General features: G+C 45.0%; 1 protein-coding gene across 2 annotated transcripts in view; it reads left to right on the top strand.

Annotated features, from left to right (window-relative positions):
• Window positions 1–13,476, top strand: part of cadm3 (cell adhesion molecule 3) — a 106,189-nt gene that overhangs the window by 67,349 nt on the left and 25,364 nt on the right. For both annotated transcript variants that reach the window (XM_076019671.1, XM_076019672.1), the window contains exons 4-5: window positions 2,145–2,297; window positions 10,406–10,543. In XM_076019671.1, the coding sequence (XP_075875786.1) occupies window positions 2,145–2,297; window positions 10,406–10,543 (291 nt within the window). The remainder of the gene's footprint in view (window positions 1–2,144; window positions 2,298–10,405; window positions 10,544–13,476) is intronic.

Raw genomic sequence — 13,476 nt, 5'->3', positions numbered from 1 at the left:
ACTAGGTTTAACCCCGCACTTCAAGTGCAGTAGTAGCCTGACAACTTTTACAAAGCATCCACCCATCAGCCTCATCAATGCTTAGCTGCGTCAAAATGGGGATGTCCCCAGTACTATGTGACACCAAAGGGCTGCTGTCCAGAGCCATGTGTTGCAGGACATGCTTTCTTAAAATAAGCTAAAATAAAAAAGAAAGTCACGTGTTTTTCTCCTTTCCAGGGAGTTCACCCTGACGCATCCCACAGTTTACAAAAGGTCTCTGCTGATGACTTTGATTGATATTACGGCTTCTGAGTCCAACACTGAAGAGTCTGGTTGTAAGACGATGTGCATCATGTGGCTGAGTTGTGCATCCTAAAAACCAAACCCTATTATAAGGCTTGTTCACATTCGTGGACGACCAAATCGTTAAAGAAATACTTATTATTAGCTGCATGTAGTGTAGTGGGGCCTCCGCTCACTAGAAACCCTCCATGTATTTCAGGGTAGACTGGCACTCCAACCAAAAATAGCAGCGCAGTCATTAAATCTTTCATTATACGTGACTGCAATCGTTTTTTTTTTTCTTTTGGTTTTTTTGGCGAGTTTTCTTTTCCATCTTTTTTCTCTTATATGTGTGTGTGTGTGTGTGCGTGCGTGCGTGCGTGCGTGCGCATGTCGGAGCAGTGAGACAGAAAGCTGGGTGGGGAGGTGGGAGAGAGGGCAGGGAGACAGACAGGCCATCACACAGCGCAAACACCTCAGAGGTCAACGCTATCAGAGCAGCCAGCACTGATTTCTCAGCATTTCATCATCATCGTCATCATCATCATCATCATCATCATCGTCATCATCTATCTTGGTCGTCTTTCTCTCTCTCTCTCTCTCTCTCTCTCTCTCTTTCTCTTTCATCGAGAGGTTTCTCATTGACGACAAAGCCATTTGTGTCTCTCTTCACCTCCCTGCGGCCATTTGTCTTGTCGTGTTTCTCAGTTTTCACCTGTGTTCCTGCCTTCCTCATTCGCACTCACCTTTCGGGTGTTTTTTTAATTTTTTTTTTACTCCTCTCTCTTTCCTCGTCTCTCTCCTCCTCTGCCGCCTTCTCCTCCCCCTCTCCTTCCTCTTACATCATTCCTCTCCTCTCTCTAAGCACTCTTTCCCTCCCTCCTTCGCTCACTGGCCACATACTTTCTGTTTTAGCTTTTCCATTATTTAAATCCGGGCTCGTCATTTTTCTCACTTGGTCTCCTCCTTCCTTCCCCTCCTTCCCTTACACTTGTCGGTCGTCTACTCCACCTCACTTGTTTCTCATCAACACCCCCCCCGCCCCCCCTCTTTGTATTGTTTCTCACCATCCTCCTCCTCCTCCTCTGGTTTGCCAACATCCATCAATTTACCACCTTTTCTTCTTTGTCTTATCTCTCACTTCTCGGTGCGCTCGCCCTTCAAACTCTTTGTTTGCTTTCTTTTTTACGCCCCTCCATCCCTTACGCCATCTTTATTTTATTCCTCTTCTCTCGCTGACCTTTCCACAAATTTCCCCTCTGCCAAGTTTCACTTTTAGCACTCTTAGCATTATAAATCTGCCCTGTTTTTTTCATATTATTTTTCTTTTCATCCGCCATCCTGCGAGTTCCGCCACGCTGCTGCTTCTTTTTCACGTTCTTTTGTTTTTTACTTCTCTTTCCCCTCTTCCTTTTTTTGTTCATTTTCTCATTTTTCTCCGCTTGACATCCTCTGACACGTCTTCTTCTCCCTCACCTCCATCTGCATATCCTTCTCAATCTGCTCATCCTGCTCAATCTAAGTCCTCTACCTCTCTTCTTCCCTCATCTCTAGTTTCATTTTCTGAAACCTACCTATTTTTTCCTCCTTCTCTTTTTCCACTTCCTTGTTTTCTAGAAAGCAAAACAAGAACATGAAAGCATAAGAAATATTTCCCCATCCATGGCAGTATTTAAATTAGGTAATCTATTATTTATTTCAGAAAGTTCTAACTTTAAAAAAAGAGAACTTGCGCTTTCCGAATAATTAACCACATTCAAATATTTAATGAAAAGGGGGATACCTTGAACAACTTTCTGTGCATAAATAAATCATCATCAGGCTGAACAATATGTGCACTTGTACTAATGACTGCCACCCTGCTCTGTTCTTCCCCTCAGCACTGAGAGACAACCGCATCCAGCTGCACCGCTCAACACCCACGGAGCTCTCCATCACCATCTCCAATGTGGAGCTGAGTGACGAGGGCGAGTACACCTGCTCCATCTTCACCATGCCGGTCCGCACCGCCCGGGCTACAGTCACCGTGCTAGGTGGGTCTCACAGACAGCACACACACACACACACACACACACACACACACACACACACACACACACACACACACACACACACACACAAAGAACAGATGCAATCTGTTCTCAGGTGTCAGAGAAAACGAAAACAAACTTTCTTCAAAAACAAACAAGAAAAGAACATTGTCATTCTGCTGGAAACAGAGGCTCAAGTTTTTCCGCACTCACAATAAAACCCTGAAAGGGAAAGAGTCACAATTGCGTCTCCAACAGCTGTGTTAAACAGGTGTTTCGGGAGTTCAGAAAATGGGAACATGTTTTTTGTAATTTGTTTCATTTTGCATCTTAACTTGCGAGCGAGGCTGCCTTTGTTCAGGGATTCACTGATGCCTTTATGAAGTGACGTGAGGCTCAGTTCGCGGCCTGTCCTCTGGGATTCTAATGCAGTCTTGTCTGATCAAAATTAATATAGTATAAAACACAGAAAAGAAAGCAAGTGACCTATTCGAAAAGGACTGAGGAGAAGCATTGCTTGTTAGCTATTTCCCCTTTCTCCAAATATAATTCAAGGATATGTATGTACACATACTGTATATAGCTACGTTCCCATACCCTCATACATACATTATACATGCACCTACATAAACATATGCACTGTATATAAACATAACACAAAAAGTAAGGATGTTTGTGTTTGGTAGAGTGTTTCTTTGTCGTAACAATGCTTCTTGGAAATAAATCTTCTATCATTGGGAAGCCTGTTCATTCCCCTTTTAAATGGCTTGTAAGGAACATGCATTAGTGGGGTGAGCAGCAGAGCTAAGTATCTGGGTTACGCCCCTGAAAAATGTGACAAATCTTCTCTGCCGAGTCAAACAGCTTATTCTGCTGTTGCTATTGACTCTTTATTTTGAGCTTCTGGTACCCGCAGATGCTGCCAATCAGGTGCCTATTCTGTATCTAGTTAAATATGCTTTATTTAACTTGACTCTTAACATGAATGAATGTTTGCTCTCTGAACACAAACTGCACATTTCACAGAACAAACTCATGTACAGCACTGGTGCCTTTTGCACAGCCCATATTATTAAAATGATTGGAAGCGCAGTTAAAAGATCTCCACTGTGCAGAGTACTGCCGACTTACTTGTAAACATGGCTTTCGACAATTCACGAGGTTCAACGTGGAAATTTTCAAAGTTTCCTGCACATTGGAAAAGTAATGGAATCTTTACTTGATAAATGAATTATGATTTAATTACCAGTTTTGCCAAAGTAATCCCGTTGCATTACTCCGTTACTCAAAAAATAGTTTAATTACAGTCATGGTTTCCTTCGTGATAGATTACTCACCAACACTGTTAATAATGCATGATAGTCAACAGTAATCAATAAGCATGATAATGACTGTGGACTATTATGCCTTGTATCAGGTAAACAATTATTTTGCACTTTTAAAAAAAAAACGATTGAAATTTAAATTTGCTGGATTTCTTCCCTTAGATTATTCCATAGTTTGACTCTGGTAATAGTTATGCAGAAACTTTTCAAGGTTGTTTACTATTTTGAAGTTCTGTTCTATAATACCGGCCAATCACATTTCCTCGCCACTGGAGGAGCCAGTGGGTACTAGATCTTCTCATGCATCGCTCATTGCCCACCATCTTGCCCACCAACTCCTGCCAAACCACGTTCATGAGTAGATAAAAGACTCAAGTGCTGATCTTTGCTCTCCTTTTAATGAGGAACCATGGTCCGGTTTTGATAAAAACTGCTGACACAGTGAGCCGCTGCTTCGCAACCACCAATGTTTACCAGCTTGCAGTAGCTTTAATGCAGTCTCCAAGGCCCCCAGATCACACGAACACTGCGATTGGTCGGGGCGAATAGGCGCTGTCTGAGAACAACAACACAGAAATCTCATCAATCCTGCTGCTTTTCAAGGTTATTGCTTATTTTATATTAAAAAAAAAAATGTTTTTTCAGATGAGTTGCTTTCTAGTTGCTTTTTCATAGCTGCTTTTTCATTCATTTCAACTTCACATCAACTCATTGCAAATTAAAATAGAGACTTGGATGGAAAAACATGATGAATCTTACATATTGTGACCACACTAATAAAAACAAAGGGTTCGAATTGAGAAGCAAATGCTTCTCAGAAGATCCTCTCTATCAGCAATCTGTGCTCTTGTGGAGGAATCAAACCTGCCAAAAGGAGTTCATGCAGGACGAGAAAGCATTTTTTGGTAGCGTACTGCCAATGAGTGCAAATTACACCATTGTGTTTCAATAGTGTTTCTTTATTTTTATTTTTTTTAACTAATAGTCAAGTTTTTGAAATATCTCTAAATGAAACACAGCTGTTGTGAAAAATCTGATTGGTAGCGGTGACTGAAAGCTTCATGAGGTCTTTCCCAAATTCTCTCTGAATTCTGCAGCATGAAGTTCAAGTTGTTTTTCATGCATTTTAAAGCCTGCAGCACTGTCCACTGGCCAGATGGAGTTTTTCCACAAAATGTTTCTATATATAATAAAGGGAGCTTTTATTCATGTTGACACACTGTTGTGTCAGCCTGACCGCTCCTGCAGAGTTCACCCTCTTTCCAACTGCCTGGCTGCTGCTGCAAAAAGTTAACCACGGGCAGAGTAACAGGCAAGAGCTTGGAGACAGTCTGGGGCTACATTTTGACGCAGTGTTGAAAAATCAGCTTTGCACAATTAAAATGAATTGAATCGCCCTAAGACAGCTGGGATAGGCTCCAGCAGAACCCTGTGACCCTGAAGAGGAATAAGAGGGTATAGAAGATGGATGAATGATGAATGAATGAATTGAATTGAACTGGGATCTTTCTGTGTGGAGTTTGCATGTTCTCCCTGTGTCTGCGTGGGTTCTCTCCGGGTTCTCCGGCTTCCTCCCACAGTCCAAAAACATGCATGTGAGGTCAGTTGAACATTCTAAATTGTCCGTAGGTGTGCATGTGAGTGTGAATGGTTGTCTGTTTCTATGTGGCCCTGCGATGAACTGGCGACTTGTCCAGGGTGTCACCCTGCCTTCGCCCTAAGACAGCTGGGAGAGGCTCCAGCAGAACCCCGTGACCCTGAATAGGAATAAGCGGGTATGGAAGATGAATGAATGAATTGGATTGAATTGAATTGAATTGAGTTGAGTTGAGTTGAGTTGGATTCTTTTATAGTCCCTACACTATTAAATACAATGAAATTTAAAAGTGCCTTCCCTTGGTGCATTCTATAAATTAAACGACTAAGCAAAAAGTACTAGCAAAACATAACTAATCCATAGTTACCATAGTTAAAAAAAGACACATGTCACACACATAAAAAACACATGGAAAAAAATCCCTCATGTAAGCAACTCGGCCAATAGTAAAAATAGTGATGATGATGATGATGATGATGATGATGATGATGATGATGATGATGATGATGTGCGACACCATTGCTTGTATTCTCTGTGATTCTTTCATCCAGTTTGATCCGGGTCCTCGTTTAAAGCGTTAATCTTTGTACAAGGCCGTGACCTCGCATAACTCTTGCGGGCGGCCGCTCACCTTCTCCCTGAGACGGTTTTTTATCGTCCAACACGTGACGAGGCCTGGCGGCACACAGTAAATCACCTGCCCCGCTGTCATCGGTGTGGCGGTCAGGCCCACCTATCGATCAGCTATTGGCCGAATCGGCTTTGTGCACCCACAGACAGTCGTTTGAGTATTGATTTCTCTCCATGGGGCTGTTATTGTACCTCGTCGTCAGCTAATTTATGGCCTTATTTCACGCTTTGGCTCGAAGACAACCAGTGAAGCGACAGGCTCGGCTCTTAATGCACTGACAAATGGATTTACTGTACTGTACGTGTGTGAGAGACACCCACTATGATGTGTTCTCGGGAGTCTGCGGTGGTGGTGTTGGTGGTGGTGGTGATAGTGGTGTTGGTGTTGGTGAAGGTGGTGGTGGGGATAGTGGTGGTGGTGATGATGATGGTGGTGGTGGTGGTGATGGTGGTGGTGATGATGATGATAGTGGTGGTAGTGGTGATGATGATGATGATAGTGGTGGTGGTGGTGGTGATGATGATGATAGTGGTGGTAGTGGTGTTGATGATGATGATAGTGGTGGTGGTGGTGGTGGTGATGATGATAGTGGTGGTGGTGGTGGTGGTGATGATGATGATGATAGTGGTGGTAGTGGTGATGATGATGATGATAGTGGTGGTGGTGGTGGTGGTGATGATGATAGTGGTGGTGGTGGTGGTGGTGATGATGATGATGATAGTGGTGGTAGTGGTGATGATGATGATGATAGTGGTGGTGGTGGTGGTGGTGATGATGATAGTGGTGGTGGTGGTGGTGGTGATGATGATGATGATAGTGGTGGTAGTGGTGATGATGATGATGATAGTGGTGGTGGTGGTGGTGGTGGTGATGATGATGATAATAGTGGTGGTGGTGGTGGTGGTGATGATGATGATGATAGTGGTGGTGGTGGTGATGATGATGATGATAGTGGTGGTAGTGGTGATGATGATGATGATAGTGGTGGTGGTGGTGGTGGTGGTGGTGATGATGATGATAGTGGTGGTGGTGATGATGATGGTGATGGTGGTGGTGGTCTACATTATTCTACATTATTCCAGCAACATGTAGTGCAATAGAGAAGGAGAAATATGAATTAGAAATAAATAAAAATAAAATATACTACTTATAGACTAAGAAATGAAGGAAAAAATATATGTTGACAAGATTCTCATACTGAGGATGTTTTTCATTTTATTCTTGGATTTCATTTTCTTCTGTTCAAACAAACAGTAATTTTGGAGTTAGTGGAGGAGAATCAATCCACACACGGTTGCCCAATTCAAGCCTGTGTGGAGGAATGCAAAAAAAAGGTGGGCAGGAGACTTCTTGTGTGTGTGTGTGTGTGTGTGTGTGTGTGTGTGTGTGTGTGTGTGTGTGTGTGTGTGCGTGACTGTGCACTGGTGTGCGACTGAAAGGCCACTGTGTTGCTCCTTTTCCAGATTTTGGTGGTTGGTGGTGGGGGTAGGGGGAGCTTATTGTCAGTCCGAGGCGGCGGATTCTCCCTTGAATAAACCGTTTTAATGATATTTATTCAAATGTTTTGGCAGCACTGCACTGAAAAAGAGAAGAAAGAAAGAATTTACTGCAGTTGCTGCGGACGACAGGACAAGTGCAGCGGCGGGAAATGTTGATGCGACGTTTTGCGTTGTGCGTGCGCCGCTGACCGACCGACCGGCGGAGGGCGAGAGGATTGGAGAGAGGGAGGGAGAGAGTGGGAGGGAGGGAGGAGGGCGTGTCGACGAGGGAGACGGCGGGTCGGCCGTGGCATTCAAATAATAATTCAATTGCTTCCAATTGGGCCGTAATTGTAATTCAACCTTTTTCCTCTTTCTCTCTGTCTGTCTGTCTGTCCCTCTCTCTCTCTCTCTCTCTCTCTCTCTCTCTCTCTCTCTCGCTCCTATTATTCCCTGTAATTGACAGCGGTGACACTGTACTTGTGCATTTGGTAAATATTTAATGTCCCTGGAGAGGAGGAGCCCAACCATTAAAAATGTATGGTTAAAATGTCTAAATTGCAAAGAGCCCCTATGGGAACATCAGCCAAAGATATCCAGTTTTTGGCACTGCTGTGAGTGTGTGTGTCTGTGTTTGTGTGTGTGGTCAGCGCTCAACGCCGGTGCTCCTGCTGGCGCGAAGGTGCAGTGTGTATGCGTGCGTGCATGTGCGCTTCCTGAGCTAAGCAGAGAATAATTTATCTCTGGCTTTCTTCTTCTTCTTCTTCCTCTTCTTCTTCTCCTCCTCCTCGTGCTCCTCCTCCTTGTCTTTTCTCCATGTAGAGGAGAGGCTCTCGACAGGGCCTCCTCCAGCCAATCCTGTGCGTTGCAAGTATTATTCCCTCATTAATATTCAATGCCGCTTTGCTGCCAGAGAGCCCCCCCCCCGAGCACGCGGCGGTGCACTACATCAAATACGGCCACATTAAAAATTGACCACGTTTTTATTTTATATATATATATATAAATACATATTTTTATCTGTACCTCGGTTCGTTCGTGGGCGCTTCACAATTTGGCACCTGTGCGGCCGTGTGGTGCGGCCGTGTGTGTCTGTGTGTCTGTGTGTGTGCGTAGGTGCGAGTGTGTGTTTTTACGCCAGGCCACACGTGAACGCAGCACAAATAGAATTGAGCGGCAGGTGCATACATATATCTATATCTATATCTATATCTATAAAATATATATTATAAAAACATGTCGGTAAATGCCTCCCGGCGTTCTTTCATGACTCCGCCCTCCCCTACCTATGAACCCCCCCCCCCCCCCCCCTCCTGTCCATCACTCGCTCTTCCTTGTCCCTTGACGCCTGAATGACAGCGACTGTTCATTATCTCCAAATGTGGAATGACAGTAATCTCTGGCAGCGCCTCGGAGAAGCAGCGACGCCCACTGACGCTCCAGATGGAGGGTGGAGAGAAAAGTTTTTCCTTTTTTTCTTCTTCTTCTTTTCCTCCTTCTCCTCTTCCTCCTCATACTTCTCCTCATCTTCCCTCTTCGCCTCCTCCTCTTCCTCTTCCTCCTCTCTTCAGCCAGAGCAGTCAAATTTTTTTTTTTTTTTTTGTTTCTATTGTTTTTCTCTAATAGTTAAAATGGTAATTAGGTAAAGAAGTTTGTTATTTTTACACGGCCAAGTTTGAATTTAGGAGAGAACAACCACGCATCACGTAATTTGACTGTTGCGTTTGTGTGTGTGTGTGTGTGTGTGTGTGTGTGTGTGTGTGTGTGTGTGTGTGTGTGTGTGTGTGTGTGTGTGTCTTTGGCTGATCCTGACTCCCATCACTCCTCTCTCTGCGTCTCTCAGCTGGTTTTGCTTCGCACCTAGGAATGATTATTTCTGAGTCAATCGTACTCACATCGTGGCTTCTACCTAATGAATTCCAGCAGCTGTTTTTCCAATTCACTTGACATTTTGAACTGGCCTGAACTATTAGTATGAATAGTCATGCAAGATTATTTTTCCTGCCGTGGGCCAGCGGATGAAAACTCCGAGGCTCTCAGCATTAGTGGAGGCCTCACGCTGCCCATTTCGAAAACTTATTATTCAGAGTTGGTTAGCTGGATTAATTGTATTTTGCACGCTCAACTCAGCAGAGTTGTCCTGTCTGTCGGGGCCTCACTGCGTATGTTGGAATACCTAAAATGTGTCCTGTAAGTGCTCTCAGGAAGATAAGTGAATGAATGATTTTATCATTGTCTCACTATTTTGGAAAAATCATCATGTTTAAACACAAATGGTCAGACACAAATTGAAATTCGCACCTGAGGACACAGAGCCTTTTTTCTTTGTACACAGCCAGGCTGGTGGAATTAGTTGTCAGTACAGCTGGTGCAGGTTCCAACATTTCCAACATCGACAAACATCCAGACAAACACAAGTGCCTCAGTGTCCAGAGTTCACAATTTTCATAGCAAATGGGATGAAACTGTTTTTGAAGCCGGTTGTTTTAGAGGCAGTTGACCTGTAGCGCCTCCCAGAGGGCAGTAACTGCAAGGCACAGTGTGCAGAGTGAGTGGGATCCGAGGTGATCTGCCTCTTAATGCGAGTGGTGCATCGTGGCTGGACTTGGCTTTTTTGGGAATGGAGAACAAGTTCCAGCAGCATCCTCAGCCCTCGAAGGTGCCAAGCTGCTGCTGCTGCTGCTGCTGCTGCTGCTGCTGCTGCTGCTGCTCGAACACGTCCGGTTTGTGACACACACGACAGTCATTATTTGCGGCACTCCAAGTGTCCTCATCAACAGCAAATAGAAGCGTTCCTATTGCGCCTGCCCTGTCGGACGCCGATGGGGAGGCGATGGATGTTTATGAAAGGTTGGAGTGTATTTGGATTCCAGAGACACTGTCGTCCTTTTTTTGCAAAGCCTTTGTATGGCTTTGAGGAAGCTGAGTGTGTGGTTATTTTCCCCTTTAGAATCTTTCACTCAAGACTTTAAATCACTGCATAAATGCATTTCCAAATTTCAGCACAAACGGCTCAGGCCAGTTTCTCCTCCTTCGACCGCCTCCATGACTCTCCCCCCATTTTTTTTCTCTCTTCCAAGGTGTTCCGGGTAAACCTCAGATCTCAGGCTTTGAGGACGCTGTGCCAGAGGGGGACAAAGTCACCCTGACCTGCACCAGCACTGGCAGCAAACCCCCCGCCAAGCTGCGCTGGTACCGAGGAGACCAGGAGCTGGAAGGTGAGGCGCTGGAAGTGTGTGTGTGTGTGTGTGTGTGTGTGTGTGTGTGTGTGCGGAGGTGTGTTTGACGTGTCTGTTATACTTACAGGGGAGCACGCAGAGATACAGTGGAACGTGTGTGTGTGTTTGTGTGTTTGTGTGTTTCTCTGCGGGATCACAGTGACTGTTTGAGCAATTATCAATCTGCTCAGGGATTTGCAGGTGTATATCTTTATTTTGGGTGAGGTTTGTGGCGGTGCGCATGTGTGTGTGTGTGTGTCTGTGTGTCTGTGTTGGTGTGCGTATGTTTGATCCTGCTTGTGTACATATTGTGTCCTTGCCACTTTGCCTGCTGTTCTCCTGACTTCTAAATCGCTGCTTGTGCGTGCGCGAGTGCGCTTGCGCGTGTGTGTGTGTGTGTGTGTGTGTGTGTGTGTGTGTGTGTGTGCAAAAGCATGCTGCTTTTTGTGCTGCACACACCGGTGTGCGTCCACACACATGTTCTGCTCCCTCCTCATGAGCTAAATTTAGGTGCAGGTTTGTATCCAGGAATTGTGGCTGCCATTGTATTTTATTTATTTATTTTTTATATCGGCGAGTTAGTATTTCGTGCAAGCCCGCCCTCACGCACGCGGGTTTGTCATCCGTTGAGCTGCAACACATCTTCCAACTGGGAGCGACGCAGCAGCAGGGCAACAGGGATTGCGTGGGTTCGGATCCAGCGCGGGATAACGGGATAACAGCTGAATCCAGCAATAAAAGGCAGGGCGGAGGAGAGGATGAAGGGATGAGGTCGGCCAGAGACAACAGAGCTACTGAAGAGACATGGGGGCTTCTGCATGAGGTCAGACTGACGAAGCAGGCGGATGCAGAGAGTCAGCGCACAGCCAGCAAAACAGCCAGCCAGCAAACAGCCAGCGTGCGACTGCGAGACAAATGATCCGGCCTTGTTCCTCGCAGACGAGACTGAGGAGCGAGGGGGAGACGACTGGCAGCCCCCCCGACTCACAGCAGTGCTATTGGCAGCCGCCAGTGCTTCTCCAAATTACAAACATGTTTTCCCATGAACCCCCTGTGCCCTCCCCCGCTCTTGTGTCCTCATCAGTCAAAGGTTTTTCTGTTTAGCCTCACCGAGCGCGACCAACAAACAGACATGCTGGAAATGTTCTATTCCGTCAGACTGGCTTTTTTTTTTTCTTCTTTTTTGTTGGCTCTGGCCACCATCTGCTGTCCTGAGGAAACTCTGAGAAGAGGGTTTGGGGGAGGGGGGGAGGGGCACTGGCAGAACAGCGCCCCCTGTCTGATTGCAAAACTCTCTGACAACCCTCCTGCGCCCCCCCCAACCCCACCCTCCACATTCTGCTCGGCTTTTATTTACACCGTTGTGCCCTCGCAACAGTAATTATACTATTATGATGTGGCCACATAATATGCTAAAGGTTTATTGATGCCTCACTTCCTCACTGGGGCTTTGGAAGACAGAAAATACCTCTCCTGCATTCTGATGCCACGGCAGTGGTCGCATCAGTTGTAATTATGGATGGAGATGAAGAGAAAAAAATCACTAAAGCTGTAGAAGGAAAGAAGGAATGGCTGAAGTGAAGCAGTCTGGGGATGATATGATTTTTTTTTTAAGTGTGAATATTGTATTTTTGTGGTGCTGGTGTAAAGACAATCAGGTTCTAGTATCCAGCAAGCGCACAAGACTTTTACTTGTTCAAGTACTGAGAGCAGATTTTTTTTTTTTTTTTTTGAGGGCCAGAAGAGTGACCTCCTCATAAACTGGAGGTTAATAGACTTTTAATCGTGGCTCTGCTTTTATTGCAACTTTTAAATCAAAATGTTTATCTATCAATTATCATTTCAGAAGAGAAATCTATTATTCAGGGAAAAAAAGTAGTTCCACTTCAGTCCAAATGTTAATAAGATTCTGACAACACTAGCGTGCAGCAGTCAAGCTGTTTTTTTTTATTTACAGGACGCACGAGTGTGATGTTGACCTCAATGAAAGGTCGCACGTAGAAAATTCAGTTTTTTTCAATTCAATCCAGTGAACTCGATAAACAAGGAGGAACGTCTGTCCTTCACTTGTTTTGCTTCCTCTGCTTACCAGATAATGTGTGCAGAAAACACAGTTCAGGAAATCAGCCCTTCGTGATGTCATTGACGCCTCAATGACTCAATCAGTGACACTGATTACACTTCCAGCCTGGTGTGAGCCAATGTTGCAGGAAGCTGTAAACTAAGACCTAACCTATACCTAAACCTCTGCATCAGTTTATTTATGATCCGAGTCCTACAGGCAGCTTTGTTTTTTTTGAGCGAGGTCACACAAATAAGCGGTTTCAGTGAGACTTCGACAAGATTGGTCAAAGAAGGACAGCAAAGTCCTTGTCCGTCTGTTGGAACCCTCTCTGTGAAAGTTTCTTCCTTGTTTTGAAATGCAAGCCTAACCCTTGAGGACCGTCTCCTCAGTTTCAGTTCCGATCACCCTGACAACACCGCCTGGTCCCAGACGCTTGAATCTGCCACGTCCACTGCTTCTGTTTCCGAATCAAAAGGTGGCAGTCTGATGCCTGGTAGTAAGACAGTAAGAGCTTTGAAGGTTATTCTTCTCATACTTTTTAAAGTCTACCAGAACTGCTATTCCAGTTAAAATACTCCAATAACTGTTTTTTGGGGGATTTTTGTTTGCCGGAATTTCTTATTATTCTCACGGAAAGTCGTGCTTTGCGCCGCTGAAACAAGGCCCATCTCAGCAGAAACTGCAAGCAAAGCAGCGGTGATGTCGGCTCCTTTCGGGGCTTTAAATGAACCAAGTCTTTTCACAAACAGGGAGAATACAGATGAATGGCGCCAGATAGACGCAGACAGCTGAAGGAGATGAATGATGCTGCCTTCAGGGGCCGAGTCCGGCCGTTGTGACAGCTACATGACGCCAATCAGTCATTTGG

The sequence above is a fragment of the Nelusetta ayraudi genome, unplaced genomic scaffold (assembly GCF_046127955.1).
Source record: "Nelusetta ayraudi isolate G7.1 ecotype Tasmania unplaced genomic scaffold, CSIRO-AGI_Nayr_v1 ptg000011l, whole genome shotgun sequence".
Lineage (NCBI taxonomy): Eukaryota > Metazoa > Chordata > Actinopteri > Tetraodontiformes > Monacanthidae > Nelusetta > Nelusetta ayraudi.
This window is presented reverse-complemented; position numbering and strand designations above follow the sequence as displayed.